Below are 26,024 nucleotides of genomic sequence, written 5' to 3' on the forward strand. Positions count from 1 at the left end.
GTTTGCTAAACTTGAGAAAAGGGAGAGGATCAACCTTTTTTAGGATTTCTTTATCAGCAACATGGGTCCAGTCCATCAACCTCTCACACTGCAATCACAGCCGACAACAACCATTTCGTTTTTATACGCTGCATTCTCCAATTTTATGAACCGTGAGGTGAATCTCATGGCACAATTTTCATCCATGTTGAAATTCGTAGAAGATGGATGCCCGAAATGTCCTCGTGGGTCACTGGAGGAGGCGTCTAGAACTTTCAATTTGCAGGAATCGGTGGAATGACCTCACATGCACATCTATTATGAGAACAATAAGGTGTGAACGTGAATATTCCTGATTGACCAGCCCATAATACATCCTCGCATAGAAAATCTTATTAATATTCCTTCACTATAGAGTTTCTGGGAACGAGACGGGACAGTAAATAATAACACGAAGGGCTCTCGTCTCAACGCAGCAGGGAAAGTGACCACTGAGACGAAATAGCATCCCTCCTCTCACTTGGGTCAGCAGATACATATGCATGCATAAATATTTATAGTTGGATGGGTTAATTGTGATCTAACCCTTCCCTCCATTTTATAAAGAAGGGTCTCCTCCCCAACTAATCTCTCCAGTCGCGGATAATCAACCGAGTTCAGCGCCACGCACTTACCTCTCGCCCTTCTCTTTCTCAACACAATACGAATTCTAATTTTGAATTAGAAAGTGCATGCATTCCCATTTTTCGCCCTCTCACCACAAGAATGGTCAGCTATTTAAAAAATCTACCCTAATTACTTGGGTGTGCAGTTTGGAATTAGACATACATGGCTGAGAATGAGATGTTTTAGTGGGTAGGATGCGGATATTTTCATTTGCATGCTTATGTTTTTTTTGTGCAGGAAGGATGAGACAAAGACGTTGTGTGACCCTGAGCAATGAGACGAAAAGGAGCAAAGTGTGGTAGGAGCCAAGAATCAAAATGAGTTCTCTACAGCCTCACCATCACAACAAATAATACAAGTTTAGTCATCTCCACTCTCCTATTTTGCCCAGAAACGTCCTCGGCCACTAAAATTCTAAACGGAAGGGTCGGCTGAATTAGGACTGATTATGGGGATGTTTCGCCTCTTAAATAATTGGCAGCAGCAGCGGTCAGGACACCCTTCAAAGTCTTTGGAACATTAGTAAGTAAGTAGTAATCTTATTCCTTTTAGTGCATTGTGCTCTTAAGAATTTGCTAATTAATTATTTATTACTTCATTGACTTATTTTAAGAGACGCATGAATGAACTGGTATTGTTGACCTGCCAAGTGGACAGCCAGAAAAATATCACATCTACTAAAAGTCATTCTTGGAATATTAAGGACAATACACGCATTTTAAAACGCAGTTAAACAACATCATGAGCGAAACAAGCAATGGGACGGGTGGGGGGAGCATTGGAGGAGATTCGGATTCTTCATTCACAGAAAGTACAAAAGTTTGTCGCGATTTTATGCGCAATGTTTGCCAACGCCCGAATTGTAGATTTCTACATCCCGAGAACATTAAAGTTCGGACGGATCCAATCTTTTGTCATGATTTCCAACAGGGAAAATGCTATCGGTGTGTATTTAAAAGACAAATTTGACTACACTATTTAAAATGCATCGGTATTATGTCGAATACTAATATATGTAAATTTGTTATTAGTGTAACTTGCAAGTTCATCCACTGTACGAAGGAGGATGAAGATCACTACAGGAAAACCGGTGAACTTCAGGGAGTGTCTGATCCAGAAGAAAAAGTCAGGAGGAATGGGAGCAGCAACAGCGTTGGTAGTGGGGGGAACAATCATAATTATAATAACGTCAATGGTGGAACTTCCCGTGGGAGTAGAAATAATAAAACACCAACCCGTGCCGAGAGAGATGTGGTTGAAAATGATTTGCCGATTTGTAAGGACTTTCTCAAAGGGATGTGTGATCGGGGACCGAGAGGTAATAATTCTTCAAAATTGTTATCATTATATTTTACAAGTTACTATTATGACATTTGGTAACTCGTAACTTGTGTCAGGGTGCAAATATCGTCACGTTCTTCCCAGAGGAGGGGGACCTTCGCCTCAAAACGCGTCACCAACTTATGGTCCCCCTGTAATAGTTCGAGGTCGCGGTGGGGTACGCATGATGATGGCTCCAGTTGTTACACCCAGGAGAAAAGGCATCCGGTCAAGTTCAGAGCTTTACGACGATGGCCCAGAGCCTAAACGCTTTCACCAAATTACCGAGTACTACGAAGAGGAAGAAGTAGAAGAGGAATTGTATGAGCTGGAATTGGACCCAATGATTCCTCCTCCACCCCCACCAAGGGGTATGCTAGCTCCGCATAATCAAGGAGGAGGATATTATCACCATCGACATCAACTTCAGCAGCATCAAGGCTATGTCGCAATGTCTCCAACAAATGTTATTCCTCAAACAAGAAATGGTGTCACAGCTTCCGCTCATCATCATCCTCCCCTTCCTCATAATCACCATCATAATAATAATAATAATAATAGCAATAATAATCAGCATTCGAATGGACACGAACAACATCCATATTTTCAAACGCCTTTCGCCGCAGTTCAATCGGACACCATAAAATCACTTGAGGATGAAAATTTTATGCTAAAGAGAAGAATTGAAGAGTTGAAGAGCTCCAACGAGTTCCTCTTGAGCCAAAATGCACAATTGAGATTAAGCAACACGCTGAGCGTAGGAACAAGTGTGGCCCAAGTGCAGCCGTTGTCCGTTTCAGCCGTGTCCGTCAGTGCGGCAGGACCCTCAGCTCAGCCAAGCATCATTGGAATCACGAGCTCCTCACTGTCGGGGACACAACCACTCCCCACCATCTCGATCTCCACCCTCCCAACAGTCACACCCGTGTCCATCAGTCAAACACAGATACAAACGCAGACACAACCCCCAATATACTTGACGACTGCCCCTAATTAACCAGTGATACTAGCCAGTAGTAGTTGTTAGCCCCGAAAGATTGTGGTGAAAATAATCATAATCATTAATTATGCAAACAAAAATTATATACATTTTGCTAAAGCCTTTTTATAAACCCGACGAATGTTATGCAGAAAGAAGCATTCCTTAATACTGAGAAGATTGTTAAAAATGTATGTACAAAACAAAAGTTAAGCTATTGGTTTATGAGATTGGTAAGTTTATACATACTATGTACGTATATGATACGTATTACATAGAGCATGTTATAGGTATGTGTATATGGTTTTGTACAAGAAATATTGTGGCTAAAGAAATCCTTCCTTCTTACTCATCGATTGATGAATATTTTAGTTATATTTAGTTGGTCATAATAGTAGATCATGCAGCACTACATAAATGCTCGTTTATGCGTTTAAAAAAAGTTATATCTGTTATTATACCGTATTTAGTTCGTTAATGATAGTTAATTGTCTTCGCTGTTAATATCAACGCCCGCTTACAAATTACAATATTCTACTTATAAGAATTCTCCAAGTCATAAATAATTTTATAAATCTAAAACTTGTATAATTTATGCAATGTTCCCTCGAAGGAAACTCTTTAATAAATATGACGACGCTCTGCACGTGCGAAACAAAGAGATATATATCAAATTAAGTCAGAAATCAGATTTTAATTACTGCCACGCGCCACCCGAGAAAAATATGTTTGTTTATTTTCTAGCATTCATTCCTTGATTATTACTTCCTTCCGACTCCTGCGAAACTGATAATCCAATTACACCCACTTAAACCGACGCGATGAACGGCGTCGTCATTCACTCACTCGTCTCGATAATTAAGAAGAGTGTTCTGACATGAATACGTAATTGAGAGTTTCGTCCGTCGGTGAAAGCAATGTGACTTCTTTTCATGTGCAATTGTTCATATGAATTATTATGGCGAAAGCATAAAGAAATGGTAAGCCAGAGTCGAACCAATGTAGATTTTGCGTCATTCTTGGGCAAGGGAGGAGGATCGATTTTTGCGAAATTGTCCAACCTACAGCTCACCATGTACCACTCTGCTCTCCTTGGTCGGATGAAATATAAAAACACGAGCAGTGGAACTAGGCCATGCTTTCTCCGGAGCTTTCACTTAGCAAGTGAGCCCACTTCTTCCTCTCCGCAAATTCTCATTAAATCTACGTCGTCTCTAAATTACTGCGTTGCTATTGCCCCTGATTATTGTCTCAAGCTGCTCTCTCACCATTGCTTCCTATCCATTGTCATCTATCTATCCACTTATGTAGCAGCAAATATTTACATGGGCCTTGAAACTACGCGTTGTGTGAATCCTCTGCTCACCTCTACTACATAACTGCACATACTTGTACATGCACCTACACGTGTAGTAAAAGTCCGAGTTTCGGTAAATTTTTAATCCAATTTCCATTCTCTGGATCGAGATATGGGGTTGTTCTCGACAAATAAAGCTTATTGCCTGGCTGTCGGCCTATGGCATACTGCTTTTTACCTCGTACATACTTATTACCGGAGTCAAGGTTGACCCACCAGCATCATCACTCTGTCATTGCTCCTCGCTTTTTCAGGGGCTGAATATTTGAGTGAGATCCACTGCAAAGAAGGGTCGGAATTTGACATCAGCACCTCAACCAGTGAGAATCATGGAGTGGGTTCTGGGCACTAGGAGAAGGGGTCTCCACTTGGTGGGAGGACTTCGACGTGGGACGGATGGGAATATGGTCTCGGCCTACCAACGCTCCTTCTTTTCAAAATTCACCTTCCTCGCCTTCAACATTCTCATGACAAAGTGTTCCGCACTCTTGATACCCGTCACCTCCAGTGAGTATTTCACATCTAATTTCAATTATTCACAAGGGGAAATAGCGGAATAATTGTCTGAAATTTGCTAATCGCTTAATAATATTTGCAGCCGAAATTTCGTCCTCTCAGTTATGTCCGAATCCCGTGGATTGGCAGGAACCGTTCACATCCCTTTTCCCATATCGTTTCTTTCCCAGCAACGTGGTCGTGATGGATCTGGTTCGTGGTGGACAGAACGCGTCGGCCGTGATGCCCTGCAAATTCCGCATTGGGGGTCCCGAGACTGGGGTGAAAGCCGGACATGCTGTGCTCCTCAGCCTGCAACAGAGACCTCGTCCACTCTCCTTTGCACAAAAATGTTCACGGGTGTTGGAGGTAGGATTCCATACTTTCTAACATCCATAGTTCATATATAAGAATTTTTGACAATCGAATGAGCATAATGGTTTGTGGTTGATGCTCAATAGTTTCCTGGTCGGTGGGGAGATGAGCAAGGACCGTCACAAACTTGCGTCACTGCCGAAGAGCCAGACCGTTCAGACGAGCTCAACGTGAACCTGCGCACGGTCGGACAGGTGAAGTGGGGTTCTGGAGGACGACTGACCTTTGACCTCCCATTCCAGTCCACGACAGCTCCCTTCTTAATCGCCCTCTTCAGGGTCAACACTCGTAAGTGTCTAAATTGCATATACAGTTCAAACGCGACTTTTCCTTGTGAAATCTATATTTTAATGTATGCAACTTATGTCCAAAAGCTGGTGCGTGCGAGCTTCAAATTCAGCAGTACTACTCGTCACGAGGGAACGACAGGTAAATTTAACATAAATTAAATAAAACGAAGGTGAATTTGCCGAGTTCACCCCAATGAATGCAAAAATTAAATAATGTTACCCTTCCAGTTGGAGCTGCGCGAAGGACCTTAAGAGGAAATTGTATAACAACGTGTGCGGGCGGATTCCTTGTTCGAAGCAGAACGCGATTCTCCAGGAACTCAAGGGCTACATCGTCCCTGCGAGTGAGCTTCTGCTCGTGGAGGCTGTGGACGAGATGGAAATCCCACAAAGTGCGAGGATACGGACGATCGGCTACTTTCTCAAAGGGCTCCTCCTCCCCCTCATCATTTCCCTCTCCGCCACGCTCGCCTACATCATTTGGAGAAAGTACGACCAATCTTGTCGTTGCTCCATACTTCATTCCATGTATATCAGCATTACTATATTAACTTTAATCTCATTTCAGACGGGCGAAGGCGTCATTTGCCAACGGTCTTGACGGCTCGGTTTCTCTGGGCACTCAGACGGGCGTTACGTCACCTCATGCGGGACGGGAAGAAGAAGGCGTGCTCATCCAATTTGACGAAGACGTAGAGCGGGAGGCAAAGGACAAGCCCCCAACGTACGAGTCTCTCCTGGAACCTCCCAGCTACGATCAGGCCATGTCCCCCTCTCACCACCCTCAACTCACCGCCACCGCCACCTATGTCGTGACGGGTGGTGGTGGTGATCAGGATGACCTCGAGTGTTCCCTTCTCCTCAAAACACTTGTCCCATCCGCAGAGGAGGATGACGCCCAGGAGGACAAGACGATGGCGCTTACTCCGACCAGGAGCCATCGCCCAAGTCCGGGGCCGAGTAACAGCAGCAGTCTGTTCGTCAGGGTTGAGCTGGACTCGCCCGAGGAGGAGACGCTTCTGCCACCTCCGCCCTTCGTCTAGTCCACACAAAATGGAGTGGTGGCGATGGTGAAAGCAGAGCTAATTAGCAGATCAAAAGCTCTCTCTCTCCTCGCACACACTGTCACACACACACAATTCAAGTAATCAGTCAACCAGTCTATATATGTATATTGAAGTTTCTTTGTTCCCGTTCCCTTGAATGCCCGTCCCCTCCTCCTCCTGGATACCTACTAGCAGCCCAATATATTACACATATGTGTGCATCTATGGAACAGATTACGTGATTGGACGAATAAGACAGAAAAAAGTATTAGGTCCACTCCTCCTTATTAAGTACAGTTCATTACGCAATGAACCAAGGTCAGTACCTGGATTTTAGGTGGGTAGCGAAGCGATTAAACAATTATAAGACGACGCTAACTACGTATTTATAATTGTCCTCGAAAAAAATATTATGTTCTACCTGCGAGTCGGGTATAACTGCCTGTGATGCATCAAAAGCCTAACTAGCAATTGTATAAAATAATAATGACATGTAATTTATGATGATGTACTCATTTTCGAATACCAAGTAACTTATGATTCTTGAAACAATCATCTATGCAACAATAACTAATGATACCATAGGAAATACGTGACGTCTGTGAGGAGGTGCGGAGAGATGATAATCAGAAGCTGTGTCATAAATATGTATCGTGTGTGATTAATAAAAGTGTATGCATACGTACGTACCAGTGAATAATACAAAGGCAGAAACTGGGTTGTTCCTCATGCTACATATTATTTTTTTCCCTCTGTCCTTCTTGGTCTGGTGGGCAACGTCAAGTTGTCAATGTCTCAAAAAGTACATTAATTTTGCAAAGTGGCTGCTTTCACCATGCGTATTGGGTCCTCGAGTGAGTGAAGGAGGCAGCAAAAGAAAGTCGAGTGGTGGCACATAAAGGTCGCTCAGAGTAAAATGAAACGATTTCTAAAATCGATATCTCTGGTGCAATTCCGATTTTAGGGCTAAAATTTTGCGAAAAAATAAAAATAAGTCTACTGCATTTCATGCGAGTATTTTCTAAAATGGCTGAGCATTTGACCCCACAACAAAAAGCTGTCATAAAAACATTTTACAAGAATTCATTTAGCATGAAAAGTAAAGAGGTCGGAGGTGAATTATTAGTTATAATAACCTAAGATAATTAATAATAATAGAATTCGACATGAATCTCTACCACTTGCCGTCAATCGTTGCTGATATTTTGTCTCGAAAATTCCAAATTAGACTTTCGGAAAATTTACCTATTGATTTTGAAAGGAAAGCACCAGGTCAACTGACGAGTAATGGTAAAGCTGAAGTGATCTTCCTAAGATACAATTCACGATACATATAATACAAGTCACGATTTTGAGTAAACAGTGGAGAAAGACCAAAAATGCGACGCCATTTTAGAGTAACAGGAATTTGGAAATTTGGAACTTGTAACAAAATTCTTTGCCACAATTTCTTTGCCCTCCCCGCAGTATACTAAACCTGAAATGTTGACTTATAGTTTGTGTAATAGGCTTGCATATAAAAAATGTCTGGAATCTGTTCTCTTAACGGATCAATTACACTTTGGATTTGTTTCATTTTACTCTGGGCACCCTCTCTAACAGTAAAAGAAAGCTGGCTGGGCGAGTGGTTGTGTAACCAACGAAGCAAGAAGAAGCCCACCAAATGGAGAACTTACAAGTCAAGGAGCCGACCCCACAAATTGTCCAATATGTTCGACACCATGTGCTGAATTATTCCTCGCCCGACTTGAACATAATGAAATGATTATTATGCAAAGTGGTGGCGAGGGGAGAACTTTTCCAGCTTCATCGTGAGCGAGGAGTCATCGTCATCGTGGGCAAACAAGTGGGGAAAGTGTTCAAATAATTGACTATTCACGTCGATATTATTATTACATTAGGCCGTGTATATTATTATTATTATTGAGCACTCGACTCCCGTGTACATACATTGGGCAAATTATGAGGTGCTGGTGGTGGTGATGATATAGGGCAAAGGTGAGCGGGCGAGTGCTACAGGTAGGTTTGACGAGGTGGTGGACATCACTCTGGCATTTGGGAGAAGAATACAAAACTTTCTCTTGATGATGGTGATCATCATCATCATCATGACGATGGAGTTGACTGGAGGGTGGATCAAGGAGAGAGTATGATACATGGACCACTAAGCTCTTGCTCTCTCCGTCACGAAAGCGTATGCGGGTGGACCAGGGTGAAAAGGGGGATAATAAAATGTGAGCATTATTACTACATATTACTTATTATTAGCCGTGTGTGTGTCAGTCGTTGACATTTAGTGGGAGCAGAGTGGATGAAAAGATTCAACAGTTTATTTTGCAAATGTCCGCCACAGCATCGTCATAATGATGGTCGTCGTAGCAGGCGCAGGTGGGCAGGTACACAGGTCGGCAAATTGGCATATAAGGCATTATCAAGGTCTCCTTCTGACTGCACATAATGAGAGTGGTCTTGCCGGGTTGGTGGTCTCATGTCCTGATGTTTGAATTATTGTATGACGAATTGGCATGAATCGATCCTCCTCCGTGTGCGATAACCACTCGGTCCTCTTGCAGGATTTCCCTCTCTCCTCCAGCCAGCAGTGCCTCCGTGTCTTAAGGACTCTGCTCTCTCTCTCTCTGGTGAAAGTCATGCGCCTGGATGATGATGCTGTAAGATATTGGATCTCTCTCTCTCTCTCTGCTGTTGCACAACCACTCGCCCGTTCTCCGCCAGTAGTGGATAAAATTCTTGCCAAATCCAGTCTACTACATATTATCGTATACAAGAGTATGGGTGCTGGTTCTGCTGGGCCGTCCCTTCATGCATGCAGGACGCTATGCTGCGTCGGGGTGGGCTCCGTGACACAAAAGCATCATGATTGTGATGATATGATTGGTGTTTGCTGAACCACTTTCCCCTTATTATTGAAAAGTATATAGGAATAAACAGATATTTATGAGGGGGGCAGCAATGTCAATGCCAGCACAAGGCAAATCAATATTATGGACGCATGACAGCATGTAGGTCGCGCCAAGTGGTAATGTCAGTCCATCCCATGTCATGTCACGTATTGTTGTCACCCTTAAACATAATCAGCATCGAATAATAACCATTTAACAAGAGTCGTGCACACAATGGTCAGCTCGCCGTTTACTCATTTCATGCCGGACAACAAGTGATAAAATATTAGTGTGACACTTTTCGCGATATCGAGTTGACTGGGCCAGTCAGTCAGTCACACACCGTGTTGCTAAACCACACCTGCCCACCCACCGTGCACCTCGTACATACATGAACATACGTACGTAGCTGGGACGGGAATTTCCTTTGTCGGCATATTTTTGCAGAGAGAGAGAGGGAGAGTTGATTTTAATCGATGTCATCCACTGGCAGACGGTGGAGGGAGGGAGCTTCTCATGTGCTGGAGGTTCCCCCCACAGACGACGGCGAGCGAGAGATGCGATGCAGGGAGGAGGAGAAAGTATATGGAACTCCTTGGCGCGTAGTACTACTCGTAAAGTAGTACGTCCGTCCTGACAGAGCGTCGTGTACTCTGCACGGCGTATCTCTTCTTCCAGTGAAAGCTCAGTTTTTGCATGAACTCTCGCTCTCTCTCTCTCTCTTTCCGTCGTCGTCGTCCTTTCCAACAGCACTTTGGCTAGGTTTTGGCATGCCTTAGTGCTGCTGCTGCTGCGGGTACTTGAGCGATCGATTTGTAAGAGCAACTGGTTGTCTTCCTTCTCCACTGAGCCAGCCACTACTCCTTCCACTTTCACTCGCTTTCACAAGTACACACATTGCAAGTACGTAAGTGTATAGGCTCTCCATACGTCGCTCCTCCACACCACCAGCCTCAGTGCAAGTCCTGGCTGGCTGGCTGGCACAAGGGACCACGACCACTCCACCAACAATGGCTCGCCCTCCACGCCACGACAATTAGCACTTGCGGAGAGAGAGAGATTTGAGTGGTGGTGCGACTATGCAATCCTCACCGAGACAATCCAGACCTGGAGGAGGAGTGGTTGTGGGAGTGGTTGTCAGGATGGTGTTGTTCTCGTGCAATACTTTATTATACGGACCCTGTTCTAAGGTGACCCTGCAGTACCAGTGAGCCCTCCGCCAAACATGGAGCGAGTCAATTCTATTATGCACTCCCCCAAAATCCAGCGGTCCATTCGCATCAACGACTCCCAGGTAATAATAAAAAGCAAAATTCATCAGATCCCAGTCAACAGAGAGCATGGCATCTCTTAAAAAAACATGTAAATCATCTTGTCACCTCTGTACTGCTAGATCATCATGCTGGCAGAGAAAGCGCGGTTCGACAATGCGATGAGTGGCTTTCTCTACAAAAAGTCCAGCGGTGCGGGAAAGTGGACGCGCAGATACTTTATCCTATTTCAGGTCAGTGCATGTTTAGCTTACATATTGCAACGCATAACTTTTACCAATTTAGTATATACTTGCACACGAGTAAGTAATGAACATCAATTTTCTATGCTTTCTCCGTAGAACTTGATGTTTTACTTTGAAGCTGAAAATGGAGTACGACCATCAGGAGGTTATAAACAACTTTCATTGACCAATAACATATTAAGCTAAATATAAATTGAACCAGGGTTTGTAAAATGGAAGGCGCGATACAAAGTTGTCATCAACATTATTTTATTTGCCACGAGGTTTCATTTGAAATTGTACGATAGAAATCTGCTTGGGTCACCCATTCTGGTTACACTTTGTTTACATTTAACTGCATACCTTTCACAAGAAGCCATCAGGGAGTTATATGCCAATTTTCAGCTTTCATTTTCGGACAAGTTCCGAAAATCGGTGGATCGTAACCTACTGCTTGAAAAATTTTCAAGTTTGATAGTTCCATATTCGTATTTTATGTACCATCATGCTCAATTCTGGCCTTCTACGTCATAGTCTTTACCAAATTTCGACCACCTCAATATGACCCCCAGCCCAACCAGTGCACCAATTAGGCTCATAGATTCCTCAAAAATTTGAACTCGATCGATAAGTTCACAGAGAGTTCTCGAGATGACTGACAGGCACAAGGCTCCGTCGGCCATGGTTAGGGCTAAAAATGCAATTACTTTGATTGATTGATTGATTTATTAGCCTAATACGACACCCCAGAGATGTAACATTCTGCTTCACTGCATGTCATACATGATTCGTAAACCTCGTATTTTACTGACTGTGGTTTCTATTCCATGTGCAACTCCGATAATGTCAACTGTTCAATCACTGCTTCAAATTACCCCAATCAGTGATCATGCTGGAAGGATGCTACTGCGAGAGACTCATTCTCAAAGACAAATTAGTAAGCACTGCCACCAATTTTTTCAATTTTCTCCAATGCAATGTATATCAATGTTATGCCATAAAAAATCTTGTCTCGATGTGTAGTCATATTTATCTTATTACATTTCATCCCACAAAATGCATCAAGTGTCTGAGAAATTAATAATTTATAAACGAGAAATAAAAGTACAAAGCAGGGCAGCAAACAATCCACGCCGTTTTGGTTGCATTGTCGAAATTGAATTTGAAATATTTATGGAATGTTATATTTCAGTATTCTTTTGGAATCACATATCGACGAGAAAATCTTCGGCATTACGAGCTACGTGCTGAATCTGAATCTGAATGTAAAGCTTGGATTGATGCTGTTCGGGTGGCCAGGTAAATTATCTATGTTGAAACATTTCTTGAAATAACAAAAATTCTAGTTGGACAATTCCATGATTTATTTCTTACTAAGCATATTCTTATATCGTATCAATCTTTCACCCAAATGAATACTATATGTTCATGAATACTATGAACGAATAACTAAGAGAAAGTACTGTTCTTTTGTAAAGATTATCTACTAACATTTTTGATATTTTTCTAGTTTTCATAGCGTGTATTACTTTGCCCCAGTCGATGTGCTTAGAAATATTATTATGTATGTATTATAATGCTAGTTAGTACTATATAGGCTATTATTCTCTGATTGGGACCAACGACAAAGAACATGATGGTTCTCAATTCCATAGCTCAATTTGTCGAAAAGTAGCCAAATTTCCAGGAATCAAGAGGTTCATGCACGTTATCAGCGAAGATGTTGTGGGGTTAAGTATATAGGAGAGCTTTCTCTTTTCTGCTAAAATTGACAAACGACAGAGATCTTTAATACTCATGTGAGCACTTTTTTCTTCTCTCTTCGTGCTTCCAGCTTCAACAAGCTGCTGCTTCAGAAGGAAGAGTTGGAGCAGAAATACCTTCACCTCGTCCAGGTAGGCAGACAGCCTCCTTTATTAATCATACATGCCGAGAAAGCAGGCGAAATTATACGGCTTCCCTCAAAAACAATGTGTGTGTGTGGGTCACGTTGGATGTTTATGCTTCCTTTTCATTATTCCTTCCCGTGCAGATCGTCGAGTCTGAAAAGACGGCGAAATGGCAGTACACGGTCCAGTGTGAGCAACTTGCGTCAGAAATAAAGAAATTGCGTTCTGAAGTAAGTTCCAGTGTTCTCCGGCAAAAATTATACGAGGTAAACTTGTCGCATTATTAAAATTGGGTGATTCATATTGGAAATCAAGTTATGCGCCTTGAAGAAGGAATGGAGGTTCGGAGGTGGGGCGCAAACCTCTCTCACGACCGGCCTCGACTCGGAGGACCTCAAAAAGATCAAAAAAGTCCAAAGCTTCTTCCGAGGATGGCTCTGCAGACGGAGATGGAAGCAGATTGTGGAAGAATACATCAGATCCCCTCATGCCGAGGCCATGAGGAAAAGAAACAGGTAATCCGCTTATTTCTGTACATAAATAGGTCGTCATACACGCACGATGGGCGTGCTCTCACTGACAATAGGAAAAGTAGCTGTGTTATTATGAGTACATTTTTAAACTCTGCTCTGACGTTGACAAAGTGAAATTGGTTGTGCAGCCTCGTGTTCCGTATGGTCGAGGCAGAGGAGGAGTACGTGGAACAGTTGGAAATCGTCGTCTCTGGTTTTCTCCGTCCCATGAGGATGGCCGCCAGCTCGAAGACGCCTCCCGTAACTCACGAGGACGTTTCGAGCATTTACCTCAACGTGGAAACGGTCCTCTTCCTCCACCAAATCTTCCTCAAAGGACTCACGGCCAGGATTGACTCCTGGCCCACGCTTGTTCTAGGTATAGGCAAGTACCCTCTTCCTACCCGTTGACTTTTGAAAACTGATTGCAGACAGCCAGAGAGAAATTGAGGAGAAAAAGACAGAGAGAGAGAAAGAGAGAAATAGGAGAAGGAGGAGGAGGAGAGGAAACTGAGAATAAAAAAAAAGTTGACCATATTTTGACCGACTCTTCTTCAGCCCCCACTTTGTATGCTCTCTGTAATTCGACTACATCTGTATGTGCTTGCTCTGATATCAATATTCGCCATTTTTATTCCCCTGCATTTCTGCTACCACTCTAAACTTTCTCTCGAAATGGCGTTACTCTCTGAATAAGTATGTTACTCGCCACACTCATAAAATTCCCTGCGTTCGTGTCGTGTAAGTGTATTTATTGCTCTTGATAACATTCCTCCTCATGTCTGTCAATGTGTCTTTGCGCACAGAAAAAAGTATTGTGCAAGAAATCCCCTACAAAATATTTCCTTGTTGGCCTTTTCCTTTTGGCTACCTTTGTGCCTCCTGCTGCATGAAATTATCTCTGTGCGTGCGTGCGTCTCCTCTTTTTGACGTCTTGGTCTGTTGTTGTGGTGGATGTCTCATTGTTATTATTATTCTTGTCCTCGGCGTACTACGGCCTCCTCGTCGTCGTAGTACGTGTGACTAAACGGAATGGTTGTGTGACTGAATATCTGAATGTCTTGTTGACTCTCTCGAGCAGTGGACTTGGAATCTGTGGGTCTGTTATTATACTTCCTTTTCTCCCCAGTCTCTTATCACCCTCTTATCGTCCTTCTTATCTTACTGTTGTCCCAATAATATATACAACTCTTGTCATGGTGCACATCTGTGGTATTTTCGATACTGAAATGAGATGAACTATCGCTATTGTTATTATTATTATTATTATTGTTATTCTATTATGATTATGAACCGAGAAACTATTGTGCTAGAGCTATGATCATTGGATGGCTTCCTCTCTCTTTGCTGCGGAGAACAGGGCTCCCGACCAGCAGGCGAATGAAATATATACATGCATAAAATATACTTAATTATCGTAATTATTATACACACACGTTATCGACCTGATCAATATTTATATCGGATGCCTTTAATTATTCATTATATTTACGTATTTTATTACTCACACACTATTTATTTACACTCTCTGACTTTTAATCTCTCGTGTAGCAATCACAATCGTAGATTTGTTTGTTTTCTCCTCTTTCCCTTCTTATACTTTTTTTTATCTTGCACAAAAGGAGACTTGTCTCATCGGACTTTCTCCCAGTTGAAATATTTCGACCAGTAGTTGTGGACCACGTTTGTATTTGTTTCTTTTTTTGAATATACATACTCGGGAATGTGGAATGGTTTGCAATTAATTATGCAATGAACGAACAAGATGAAGCACTTGAGAGATGATTCTAAATAGTTTTGATTATGATTGTGGTTAGGACTGCGTAATTACATGCAGCATTTAACTTTAACTCTTCTTCTTGCATTATCATTCCTCTGCTGTGCGGTGATCCGCCCTCAACCCCACGCCACAAATATTGTTAATTATTACTAGTAAATGTCAACGTTGTGATACTATTGGATGTTGCTTCGTTTTATGATTTACGAGACGACAGACTAAATTTAACGAATTTTTTGTAAACAACTCACCCGTCGCCGCCTCTTCTTCTTCTTCTTCACAGTGAAAGCAACCTTTCTCCATATTGTAAATAGTAGTTTATGTGTATTGGTTAGTTAGTTAGTTAGTTAGTTAGCGAGGGTAGATCTGCGTGAAAAAAAGCAACAGTTTCAAATCCATACGAGGACAATGTCAGTGTACAAAAAAAGATTGAGAGGCGACAGATGTGCATCCACTTGAGACTTGAACACGACCAACCCCACCCGAAACCAACCAACCCACCCACACATCAAAATCCACTCTTCCTCTGCGAGAGTTCTAACAAGAACTCGAAATATGGTTGTCATTAAGATGCAAAACTATTTCACAGGCGACCTCTTCGACATGCTCTTGCCAATGTTGTCAATCTATCAAGAATATGTGAGAAATCATCACTACTCGCTGCAGGTCAGCCCCCCAAATTTATACATATCCACCCATCTTCTATTTATAACAATTACGTATCAATCACTCTCAACATTTCCCACTAACTCACTAACCCTAAGAAATAGCATGAAAAACTTCACCTGAACAGTTGTATGTGTGTAGGTGCTAACGGAGTGCAAACAACAAGCTCAGTTTGGGTGAGTCCCTCATCGTTTAATTAATATGACCATTCGACCATTCATTCGACATAAAAAATGTTTCTGAGAGAAATAGTTTTACACGACAATAATATTTAATTTTCTCACAACATGAAAAATACTTTTACCCATTTTGGAACACCAGTATTTGAGAAGTAGAGCAATATTTGCTCGGGTGAAGAGCAAACTAAATATGTAAATGCGTGAAATGTCTGAACTGAATTTATTCTTTGTTGGTTCGATCGCGATGTCGCCATGCAGTTTAATGCTGAGCAGATTGGAAAACAAGCCGGCGTGCCAAGGTCGCTCATTGGAAGGTACGTGAGCCCTTTTGAGTAACATGATCCACATGAGGAAAGTGACAATTTTATTGAAACTAGCAAAATCTACCCCAGATTTCGTATTCTCCAAGCATTAAAATTAAACACGCCAGTCACACAAATTATGCACATTACACGCAAACGAAGAGCTTCTCGCGTGATGTTTTATGCACGACATGTGTCTCATTTTTTCAGTATACTTGACATATCCGATGCACCAGATTCCCCGATACATCATCACCCTCCACGAACTCCTCGCCCACACCCCGTACGACCACGTGGAGAGAAAGTCGCTGGAAAATGCTCGAGCTCAACTCGAAGAGGTATGCAAATACATAGATATGCATGTAATCTAGCATAATTAGCTCACGTTGGTCATTGATATCTGGTAAGAAAAGACTAAAATGGATAATTGCATAATTCCTCAACAGTTGTCGAGACAAATGCACGACGAGGTTAGCGAGACTGAAAATCTCCGAAAAAACTTGGCAATCGAGCGAATGATCGTGGAGGGGTGCGACATTCTGCTCGATGTCAACCAAGGTCAGTTCGTTTAACATGTCTGCTTTTTCTAGTTGATGAGGTATTTGACTAACAAGTCTTGTGTGTTTGTGGACCAAGTGTTTGTGAGGCAGGGATCCCTCATCCACCTCATCGAGTCGGGGAACAAGAAGGCTCGGACTCCAAGAATCCTGAAGCCGGAGAAGGAAGCAGTGCGACAGTCCTTCCTCTTCTCGAACCACCTGATTCTCACGACCAGGGCGGCGAACGGGAGGTTGCACCTGGTTCCCCACGTGGGAAAGATCCCTCTCGCGGACGCAACCCTGATTGAGGTAAATGTGTTTGTTACATTATTATTATTACCCAAATAACTGCAACAATTCATAAATCTTATGTGCTATAACCCTAACTGCCACAATAATCAGGACCCCTCCGACGTGAATGAGACCGAGATCAATGACGACGTCTCAATCAGCTCTCAAAGTTCGTACTCTGACTCCAGCAATTCCCAACTGATCAAAAAGTGTGTCGTCCTTGCTGACACGCCACATATGGGGCTGGACTTTAAAATCCTACTTGACACCAAAAATGGCCAAGTCACGATCCACATGGTGGCTCCATCAGCTCAGGAGAAGCATGCCTGGACCTCGGATATTTCACAATGCATGGACAATGTGCACTTTAACGACCTACTGCACGGATCTGACTCTGCCTCCGTGGCTGTTCCGCATTCCGTCAGATCTGACCCCAAGCTGTTCAAGGACGACGTTGGTAAGTGATTCGCAATTGCAGAAAAGCTGGACATTTTTCAAATTATGAATAATTATAACGAACTTTGCTACTTAGACATTCGCTTCTCGAGGACATTGAACTCGTGCAAAGTTCCACAAATACGGTACGCCACTCCGCAACGTCTGCTGGAACGGCTGACAGATTTGAGATTCTTATCCATCGACTTTCTCAACACGTTTCTTCTCACGTATCGAGTTTTCACCGACTCGGTGACTGTGTTGGAAGCACTGAAGAAAGTGTACTATTGCGCAGAGCCCTTGGAGGGAGGTGACAAGTAAGCCTCGATTAATTGCAGCTGGATATGCTGACCGCGTGCATACATGTTTACAAATTTATACACAGTTTGGAGGGGATCGTGAAGGAGGACGACCCCCGGATGGACGAAGGTTATCGCAGAATCTCAACCACCTCCACGGTCTCTGGATACGGAACTGAGAGTGACAGGGATCCTGCAATCATGTACGACTCGTCGAAAGGGCCCCACTGGAGGTGGAGCTATCGCAAGAGTAAGAACTACGGACAAATGAAACAAATGATAAAAGTTGTTTGACATTGCATTCACTGCGCAGTGGAGGAACACTCGGGTGCGACATATCTCAGCCCTGCTGGTCACACAAGCCCTCCTGCGAGGAAAAAGTCGGTAACTTTGAGGGTGGAAGACATTGGAGGTCATCTGCTCGTCCCACCTGGCGCCTCCACGTCCTGTTCTAGTGAAACGCTTACAGATCAGGTAAAGGCATGCTGTCACTTTGGAGAGAGTGATGCATATTATTAAAAGTATGAAATCTTGAACAGACTGCCAAAAAGCGACATCACAGCATTACTTCAATCGCGTCTGAGACATCCGAATCTGAGACGGAGGAGGAAACCAAAAAGCCTGAAAACTTAAGTGCCGCTAATTGTAAGACTAATTGTAAGACTCCTTTGGCTCTCATTTCTCCAATAGCTTGCGAACCATAATATTCATGAATTGTATCTACAGCACCAGCTCAGACTAGGAAGGCTTCTTCCACTTCGATTTATGCAGCCATTTTACAACGCAGAGCTTCGAAGCAGCGACCATCTTTTGTAGAATCGGAAATGGGGGCCGGTTCAACACCAAGGTATAAAATAAGTGACTCCTATAGACTTGTGGTTACTACTGGATATTATGCATGCATGCTTTTTGCAGATCCTCTTTCCAAACGCATGGGTCAGAATCGCCCCAGATGAGCAGCAAGGCTGGCGTGGTGGTAACAAGTTCGCGACAATCACAGCGGAGGTCAAGCAGCGCTTCGGCCGCGGCGGCATTCGCAATCGGTAAGCACATGTGGTCATTGCGGAGAGAATGATGCGTATTGCAAATGTGAAATCTTGAACTTAAGCAACGGCTGGGACGACGACGACGAGGGTCCCGGGCCAAACGGAAGTCGTCGTTCCTGAAAATGAGGAGTTGAAGTTTGTACGGCCGAGGAAGGAATCGGTCCTCTCCAGCGCGGCGACGATGCGTGTGCTCTCCGTGCTCAGACACTGGGTGGCCAAACATAGCCAGGACTTTGACGATCCGCGACTCAGGGACCTCACCGTGTCCTTTCTGGAGGACATCCTCTGCTCCCCCGCCCTCCTGCCGGCAGAGAACAAAGCAGCCTCACAACTCCTCAGGTTAATTCAAAATTAATTCACGCCTTTGTGGCTAAGTAATCTGGTTTTTCATTCACTGTTAACTAATTCATCGCAAGTGAATATTAAACTATGTTGATTCCTCAGAATGCTGACGAGAGAAGAGACAAAGAAGACGGACCTGACTTCACTGTTGGCAGCAGTTCAGGTATGGACAAATAAATTAATATCCACCGCTCTCTCACTCGCCATTTCATTATTTCAGAGCAAAGAGACAATCGAAACCTTATCAGCATTGGAAATTGCTGAACAAATGACTTACTTGGATCATGAGATTTTCATTTCAATCAGATCAGAGTATGGTGTTCTACTATTTATTCTTCTACTAATTGGTTCTAATAAGAATAAAACTTAAATGGTGTTTGCAGAGAATTTTTGGGCCAGTCATGGACGAAGGATGACAAGGAACATCGCGCGCCGCATATTTTGCTAATGACCCGAAGATTTAATGAAGTTTCTAGACTCGTGGTGTCAGAAGGTGCGTAGGAATCGACAAATAATTAGCCAGTGAAAGAAAACTTAGAACGTTCCATGTTTCTGTCCTAGTTATTCGTCAGCCCAATCAAACCGGAAGACTTCAGGCCATGGAAAAATGGGTGGCTGTCGGCGACATTTGCAGGGTTCTCCACAATTTCAATGGTGTTCTCCAAATTTGCGCAGCGTTTACCAACTCTGCCGTCTATCGGCTCAAGAAAACTTATGAGAAACTTTCAAAAACCGTACGTATACATATTTTCGGTTGTTTGGTCCCCACGGCCCACACTGATAATTATTATGACGATTAAAAATCTAGACCAAGGGGACTTTGGATCGTTTGCACAGCTTGGTTGGGAGCGATGGGTAAGCATAATTGAGGAGATCATTTAATTATTGAACATGTCTAGAAAAACTTGCACGACTTACTTTGATGTTTTGTATAATTTTGACTTACAGACGGTTTCGGGGGTTGCGAGAAGGTATAAATTTTTGATTTATTCAGTTGAAATTCTATCCATCAAGATATTTATCTTGGTGGTTCGTATAATATTCAGTGATTGATAATTGATTGACATTTACATACGAATTATTGACGTGTATTACTAACTGATTAATCTATTTATCCACATCCATAGCCCTCCACCGAGTCGATCCCCCAGGTAATTTAAGCTATTTCCAGTGAAGGGAAAAAACGTTTCACGTGTCATCTTTCCTAAATATTTCATTAATTTGTTCTTTATTCTAGGGATTCCGTACCTGGGAATGTAAGTACATTTTTTGATTCAAGAATCTGAAGGAATTTTTGTACACAACACAATTCAAAACAAAATTTAAATTCAAGGTACTTGAGCGACCTGACATTTATTGAGGAAAGCACTCCCAACTTCACAGCGGACGGTTTACTGAATTTCGCCAAGATGAGAATGATTGCTCACGTAATTCGCGAAATTCGACAATTTCAACAAACTCCGTACAAGGTGAATTTTATTTAAAAAATTTTAAACAGAAAATTTAACTAACCATATAATCAAATTATATTAAATATTTTACTACTAATTCCACATAACTTTATCATTTTCTCAGATTGAGTATGGTGCCAAAGCCAGTAGTTACCTGAGGGACCCCAAACTGCTCCTTGATGACGATCAACTCTACAAATTATCTCTGCAGATCGAACCCAAGCAGGCGAGACTCACGTCACAATCTTCACAGTCTTGAACAATTAGTCAGTCCATACGACGACGGGTCGGTACACCCCAGATCACCCATCATCACTATATTACTGCTATGAGATAGTAGTTTCCTCCCTATGAAAAAAACAGTAATTCAAAGGTTGCCAAATGACGCAACTGTATAATTATTATACAAACGTAGAACTGGAAAACCATTCTCAAAAAATTTGCTCCCGAACCTGCACTCTGACTCAATCAGTATCTCTATCTCTCTAACTACATAAATACATATATCTCTATCTAGACATAAATATTTACATATATTAAAATGACGTAAAACCCTTATTACTATTAATCAGATGGAATCATCAGTATTCAGCAACATGTAACAGCAGCAGTATTCGTATTATCATCATATCCTTACAACACCAAATACTTAGAATCCTATCAAATAGACGAAACGATCAAGTATACTAATGAATTTAAGCGAATATATGTACAAGAGCATACGTAATGACGCTCTCTCTCTCTCTTTCTCTCTCATCATAAAAAATACTGATGATGAATGTAGAAAAATGTCTCCCAAAAGACTAAAGAAATCAAAAAAGTCTCTGAAAATCTCTTCCACCAAAAACTGAGGACGTTTTATGTAAAACTAGTTCTTCCAATGCATTTCTGCTGGGCTGGATCATTTCCATTTAGACAGAGCAAGTCAAGCAAGGCAGAGAGAAAGTAAAAAGAAAGTCAAGCCATCATTTTTGGCGTGTGTTCCATTTAATGAAGCCGTGATATCCGTACTAAAGTTAGCAACACTAGAGTACAATAAGTCCCCACCCCTTCATCTCTCCACATGTACTAATAAAATTAACATGGTGTCACCCCTCCCCACATCCCCACTACCACCATCATCATCATCATCATGATAACTGTTGTCCCACCCCCGAACTACTACTAATAATAATGACCACTACGCTTTTTGTGAAGCACGTCTCATCTCAACGGCACAATAACTGGAGGAGACGATGTATAATAATTCCTGTGACCCTCCATTCCACTGATAGCCTGCCTGATTCGTACCCCCAATTTACTAACTCCTCCTCCCACCACCCCTCACAATCGTCGTCAACACATATGAATTATGTATATACGTGATAAATCTCTCTCAGAACTGCTCTCTTAAATTTTTTATGTCTCGTTATACTCTAACATTAATTATGTACTTTATATTCGTGATTATGATGATTATGTGAAACCTTCAGGAAATGACAACACTTTAATAACTGTAAAAAGAACGTAGACGGGTGTGACGAGTCAAATAATCAACTCGTCTCTCAATTATACTACGATACTCTCTAATTTTTGACAAAAGTAACTAGTTGGTTGGTGATTTGGAGCATTTATGTGATGTATACTGTGTGATTACAAGCACCTTCTCTCTCTCTCTCTCTCTCTCTTCATCATTTCAACAATGACTGTTCAGTACCATTTATTTTCATGATGATGACCTATAGAATTTATTACTTATTGTAACCAACTACAAAAACACGGTATTAATTGTAATAAAACCATTTTGATGTTTACCCACAAAAAAAACTTGGAGGCGTCTGTAATAACTCTCTCAGATTAGACGCATTGGTTATCATTGAGTAATTTGTAATTCGACACATGTCCTCAAAGCCATACTGTCGATTACCGCATGTAAATGACATGTAATTAAGATAGATATATACAATGAGATCGTGTTTTTTCGCACTCGAACGATTTTCAAGTTTGATAGCTTAAAATTTTCGTAATTTTGTGTACATCAAGAATCCGTAATAATATTGAGGTGGTCCATTGGTGGTTTCCGAGATATGAGCCAATATTTTTTGCAAATTTTGAGTTTCATGTCAAAATCGTTCAAACGTGGTCAAATATCACCGGAAATAATTTTAAAAATTATTTTGCACTAGAATTTGGCCGCTGCCTCGATTTCGGACCCCAAGTTTCCTATATGTTGAAGTTTGCAAAATAATTGCATTTTCTGTATTAGTATGCCATGATCGAATTATCGAATTTTGGTTAGCATTTTAAGGTAACCCATGATAGAACGGAATCGTTAAATAGAATCCGTTACTTATTCCGAATTTTTTAAACGAACTGGGAATGTTGTTAATATTTCAAAACTATGTAAATATGTAATCAAGATTATTTGACACTTTATCAGTCTATAAGGTTACGACAAATGGCCGAGTTACAAAATAAATTTTCATTTTTATTAGCCCGAATCTGGGCTTATGGAACCGTCATGTCCGTCCGTCCGTAAACACGTTAGTAAAAATGGCTGAACCGATTGACTTGAACTTTTTACCGTGTACATATTGGACAAAGTTCGAAGATGGGCGAAATCGGTCAAGTGGTGGACCGGTGGGGTCATGTGAGTAGTTGGGATAAAATTTCGAAATTGTCGTAGAAAGCTGAAATTTGGTACAGAGGTAGCTATGACTTCTAATAGATAAAAATGATTTCAAGTTGGAAAAATTTTCATCTTGAGAGACCCTATGGGGTGACATACTGGTTTTTCAAAATCGATATATCGAGTTGAAATTTGGCAGAGAGGTGTTGCTTATGGGTCTTATTGGAAGAATAAGAAATGAAATTGGAAAAATTTTTATCTGGAGCGACCCTATGGGGTGACCTACACCGATGTTTAGAAATTGCTTTAAAAATATGAAATCCGGCACGGTGATACTTTATAGCTAGTCACTCTAAATAAGGCGTCAACCATTTGTCGCAACCGTTAAGGGAGACTAACGTTACCTAGATACTAAATGTCAAGCAATCGTGATATGTAATTCTTCGACGTTTGTAATAATTACATCATAATAATTAATAATAATTACGTTTGTAATAATGCTATATAATTATTATATAGCATTAAATTTGGGGACCCCAGTTACAACGCATTTATGAAAAAAATTTGAACGAAATTGAAATGAGAATATAAATAAGGAGTTTCTGTTTAACATTACAAGGGATTTCTGTTATGTCCGGTTGCCAATTCGTAATTTTTAAATTAATGCAAAGTTTTGTAAACCACGCGGAATATTGTTAATGCCGCTTCAACTTGACCACCACGATAATAACCGTGAAGTATGAAAGGCACATTTCGTTCGTTAACTGTGAAACGCATGAACCATAAAGAATTCCATTATTCTTTCGTAGAAATTAGTATGGCACACAGTTTAGCAGAGTTTAGATCATGATATAATTTATAGAAATTGTGAGAGTGTGTGTATGTCATGTCATGCAGTGGAAAGAAATGCGTTTTTGGCAAAAGGGTAGACTAGACAGACGAATGAAATAAAATTGTAAATCAAGTCAACTAATTTTATAGTTTATGGTAGGCAAGAGATGCACGATATTCGAAAATTTATTACATGCGTTATCACCATTCTTATCGATTTTTTCGGATAAACGAGTATTTTATTAAATTCGTCCTAAAAACTTATGAATTAGTAATGACACAAATTTTAACTATGCACCGAGCTAAAATACAATATATTAATTTAATTCGTGAAATGCAATGACTGCAATGGAGCAATAATTTATCATAATTTTAGTGAAGCATTTTTTAATTATATAAGCTCGGAAACTAATTTCTTCTTCCATCACAATTATGTATCACAACGATTTTTATAAGCATAAAGACTAGCACACAGAATGATGAAAATGTCAACGTTTGGCAATAGTTTGATGGCATTTTTATAGATCAGGGAAAGGGTCCACTGGATGATATTGGGGCGGTGGTGTGGGTGCGCGTGGTTGGACATCGATAACAAAAGCGGGTGGAGGAACTACGACGATGTCACGATCGCGTCTCGGACCTGCTTTGGTCAGCAATTTGTAAATATTATTATGAAAGCTGTGTTATCAATGAACGAATTAAAATTTTAAAAAATGACTCACTCGTTTCTTCATCCATGCGTCCATTCGGTTGTTGGGTCATTAAAAAATACTGACCAGCTAATGCGGTAACAGCGGTCACAATACCTTTGACGATGTCCAACAAGGAGATGCCTGTCACCATTGATATTGTTCCTCCATTCAAACCTGGTGAGTAATTATAAATTAAACAAAATATACAATTAATTCTATCATTTAGTGACAAGGGATGCATACCGGTTACTTCAAACCAATTGTAACGCGAGCTCCTTCTCAAGGCTTGGACAGAATCCGTTTCAAAGTACACGCGAACAATAGAAAAGCTGGCTTTATCACTAAAGCAGAAAAAATAGTCAATTATTATCATCTAAAATTTGTATATTTGCAAATTTTTGTCCGTAAATTATCTTACGGTATGTTCCAGTCCGTCATGGTGGTCTCGGACATGGGGCTCGAAGATATCTTCATCTCGTATTTTGTATCCCGACAATTTGGACGACATTCTTGACATTTCGTTGCAAGTCCTTCCTTGAATAAGGTTTCTGTAATAAATTAAATATCATATTTAAAACGTGATACTTAATTTCTGTTTTACATATACAATTTACGTACGTTCTTGCTCATGGACGCAGGTTTTCATTTCGTTCACTGTACACAATCTATATCCAGGTTTTCCTATAATTTGGATTAAATAGGTCGTATTCAATTCTGCCAAAAAGGGGAGAAATTTTTTGTCTGTTAAATATACCCGGATAAGTGACCATTGTACAGTTGCAGGCTTCGGTAACTTTTTTTGAGAAACATTCTGACAAGCAATTCTGCTTGGAATATTTATTATGATATTTTAATTTAGCCATGCCACCTTCGTCGCTGAAATAACAACGGCGGCGACCCTGATCAATGTCATCTTTGATCTCATCATCGGCCAAGTAAACGGTTGGACGCACGGCGACGTAGGCTTCCACGCCAAACGCGATGGGAGCCCCAAAACGGTGTATTTGAGGTTCATCAAAAGGATGATTTACTTCAAGCTGAAATTCGCGATAATCAAGTTAATTCGCATCTTTAAATTTAAATGCAGAGTAATCGATAATTTTCTTTACCATGAAACCGACCCCTTCACCGTGGACGCAAGCTTTGTCACCTGCTTCATGTTTTATGATGAAAGTTAGGCCGGAAGTTTTACCGGGGGAATATTGCTTCCAAGGGATTGGAATCGTTCTATTTTGTCCCTTTTCAGCAACAGCGTCGCTATCT

The 26,024-nt window shown here is 41.4% G+C and overlaps 3 protein-coding genes and 1 long non-coding RNA gene across 12 annotated transcripts; 3 read left to right on the forward strand and 1 right to left on the reverse strand.

Annotated features, from left to right (window-relative positions):
- The first annotated feature begins 962 nt into the window (after positions 1–962).
- Positions 963–3,616, forward strand: LOC110851790 (putative uncharacterized protein DDB_G0289263). 2 transcript variants are annotated; one of them, XM_022099691.2, is made up of 4 exons: positions 963–1,167; positions 1,259–1,589; positions 1,677–1,963; positions 2,043–3,616. In XM_022099691.2, the coding sequence occupies exons 2-4, from the start codon at positions 1,387–1,389 to the stop codon at positions 2,960–2,962; spliced, it is 1,410 nt and encodes a 469-aa protein (XP_021955383.1). In that variant the 5' UTR covers positions 963–1,167; positions 1,259–1,386; the 3' UTR covers positions 2,963–3,616. The 2 variants fall into 2 exon arrangements, with proteins under 2 accessions (XP_021955383.1, XP_021955382.1); XM_022099690.2 differs by having other exon boundaries at positions 964–1,171.
- Positions 3,617–4,110: 494 nt separating this feature from the next.
- LOC118436164 lies at positions 4,111–7,221 on the forward strand. The gene is made up of 6 exons (XM_035853631.1): positions 4,111–4,808; positions 4,900–5,165; positions 5,258–5,459; positions 5,546–5,600; positions 5,690–5,950; positions 6,030–7,221. Exons 1-6 carry the CDS (start codon positions 4,631–4,633, stop codon positions 6,502–6,504), a joined length of 1,437 nt encoding a protein of 478 aa, XP_035709524.1. The 5' UTR covers positions 4,111–4,630; the 3' UTR covers positions 6,505–7,221.
- Positions 7,222–10,101: 2,880 nt separating this feature from the next.
- Positions 10,102–22,205, forward strand: LOC110852439 (ras-specific guanine nucleotide-releasing factor 2-like). Of its 8 annotated transcripts, none has more exons than XM_022100509.2 (33): positions 10,104–10,701; positions 10,801–10,911; positions 11,020–11,068; positions 11,787–11,839; positions 12,095–12,201; positions 12,737–12,797; positions 12,935–13,057; positions 13,122–13,306; positions 13,453–13,688; positions 15,670–15,746; positions 15,888–15,922; positions 16,184–16,239; positions 16,438–16,565; positions 16,674–16,785; positions 16,864–17,075; positions 17,169–17,514; positions 17,590–17,809; positions 17,878–18,041; positions 18,105–18,265; positions 18,331–18,448; positions 18,518–18,638; positions 18,707–18,834; positions 18,900–19,176; positions 19,282–19,342; positions 19,400–19,491; positions 19,563–19,672; positions 19,741–19,913; positions 19,988–20,034; positions 20,128–20,150; positions 20,307–20,330; positions 20,417–20,435; positions 20,513–20,648; positions 20,755–22,205. In XM_022100509.2, the coding sequence occupies exons 1-33, from the start codon at positions 10,633–10,635 to the stop codon at positions 20,887–20,889; spliced, it is 3,969 nt and encodes a 1,322-aa protein (XP_021956201.2). In that variant the 5' UTR covers positions 10,104–10,632; the 3' UTR covers positions 20,890–22,205. The 8 variants fall into 8 exon arrangements, with proteins under 8 accessions (XP_035709517.1, XP_035709519.1, XP_035709518.1 ...); XM_035853630.1 differs by having other exon boundaries at positions 12,935–13,021; positions 13,107–13,306; positions 13,453–13,682; XM_035853624.1 differs by having other exon boundaries at positions 10,102–10,701; positions 19,282–19,491.
- A 2,995-nt stretch (positions 22,206–25,200) lies between these two features.
- On the reverse strand, positions 25,201–25,600 carry LOC110852143. The gene is made up of 3 exons (XR_004835236.1): positions 25,516–25,600; positions 25,380–25,442; positions 25,201–25,309 (listed from the first exon to the last, which is right to left on the reverse strand). It is a non-coding gene; the product is annotated as an uncharacterized LOC110852143 (long non-coding RNA).
- Positions 25,601–26,024: the final 424 nt, after the last annotated feature.

The sequence above is a fragment of the Folsomia candida genome, unplaced genomic scaffold, assembly GCF_002217175.1.
Source record: "Folsomia candida strain VU population unplaced genomic scaffold, ASM221717v1 Fcan01_Sc007, whole genome shotgun sequence".
NCBI classification, from domain to species: Eukaryota; Metazoa; Arthropoda; class Collembola; order Entomobryomorpha; family Isotomidae; genus Folsomia; species Folsomia candida.

Coding starts and splice junctions, on each gene's coding strand:
- LOC110852439 (XM_035853624.1), top strand. CDS start 10,633: ATGGAGCGAGTCAATTCTATTATGCACTCCCCCAAAATCCAGCGGTCC. Junction 13,058..13,121: donor TCCGGCAAAAATTATACGAG/GTAAACTTGTCG, acceptor TGCGCCTTGAAG/AAGGAATGGAGGTTCGGAGG. Junction 18,266..18,330: donor GTGAAACGCTTACAGATCAG/GTAAAGGCATGC, acceptor AATCTTGAACAG/ACTGCCAAAAAGCGACATCA.
- LOC110851790 (XM_022099691.2), top strand. CDS start 1,387: ATGAGCGAAACAAGCAATGGGACGGGTGGGGGGAGCATTGGAGGAGAT. Junction 1,590..1,676: donor CAACAGGGAAAATGCTATCG/GTGTGTATTTAA, acceptor ATTTGTTATTAG/TGTAACTTGCAAGTTCATCC. Junction 1,964..2,042: donor GTGTGATCGGGGACCGAGAG/GTAATAATTCTT, acceptor AACTTGTGTCAG/GGTGCAAATATCGTCACGTT.
- LOC118436164 (XM_035853631.1), top strand. CDS start 4,631: ATGGAGTGGGTTCTGGGCACTAGGAGAAGGGGTCTCCACTTGGTGGGA. Junction 5,166..5,257: donor AATGTTCACGGGTGTTGGAG/GTAGGATTCCAT, acceptor GATGCTCAATAG/TTTCCTGGTCGGTGGGGAGA. Junction 5,601..5,689: donor TCGTCACGAGGGAACGACAG/GTAAATTTAACA, acceptor TTACCCTTCCAG/TTGGAGCTGCGCGAAGGACC.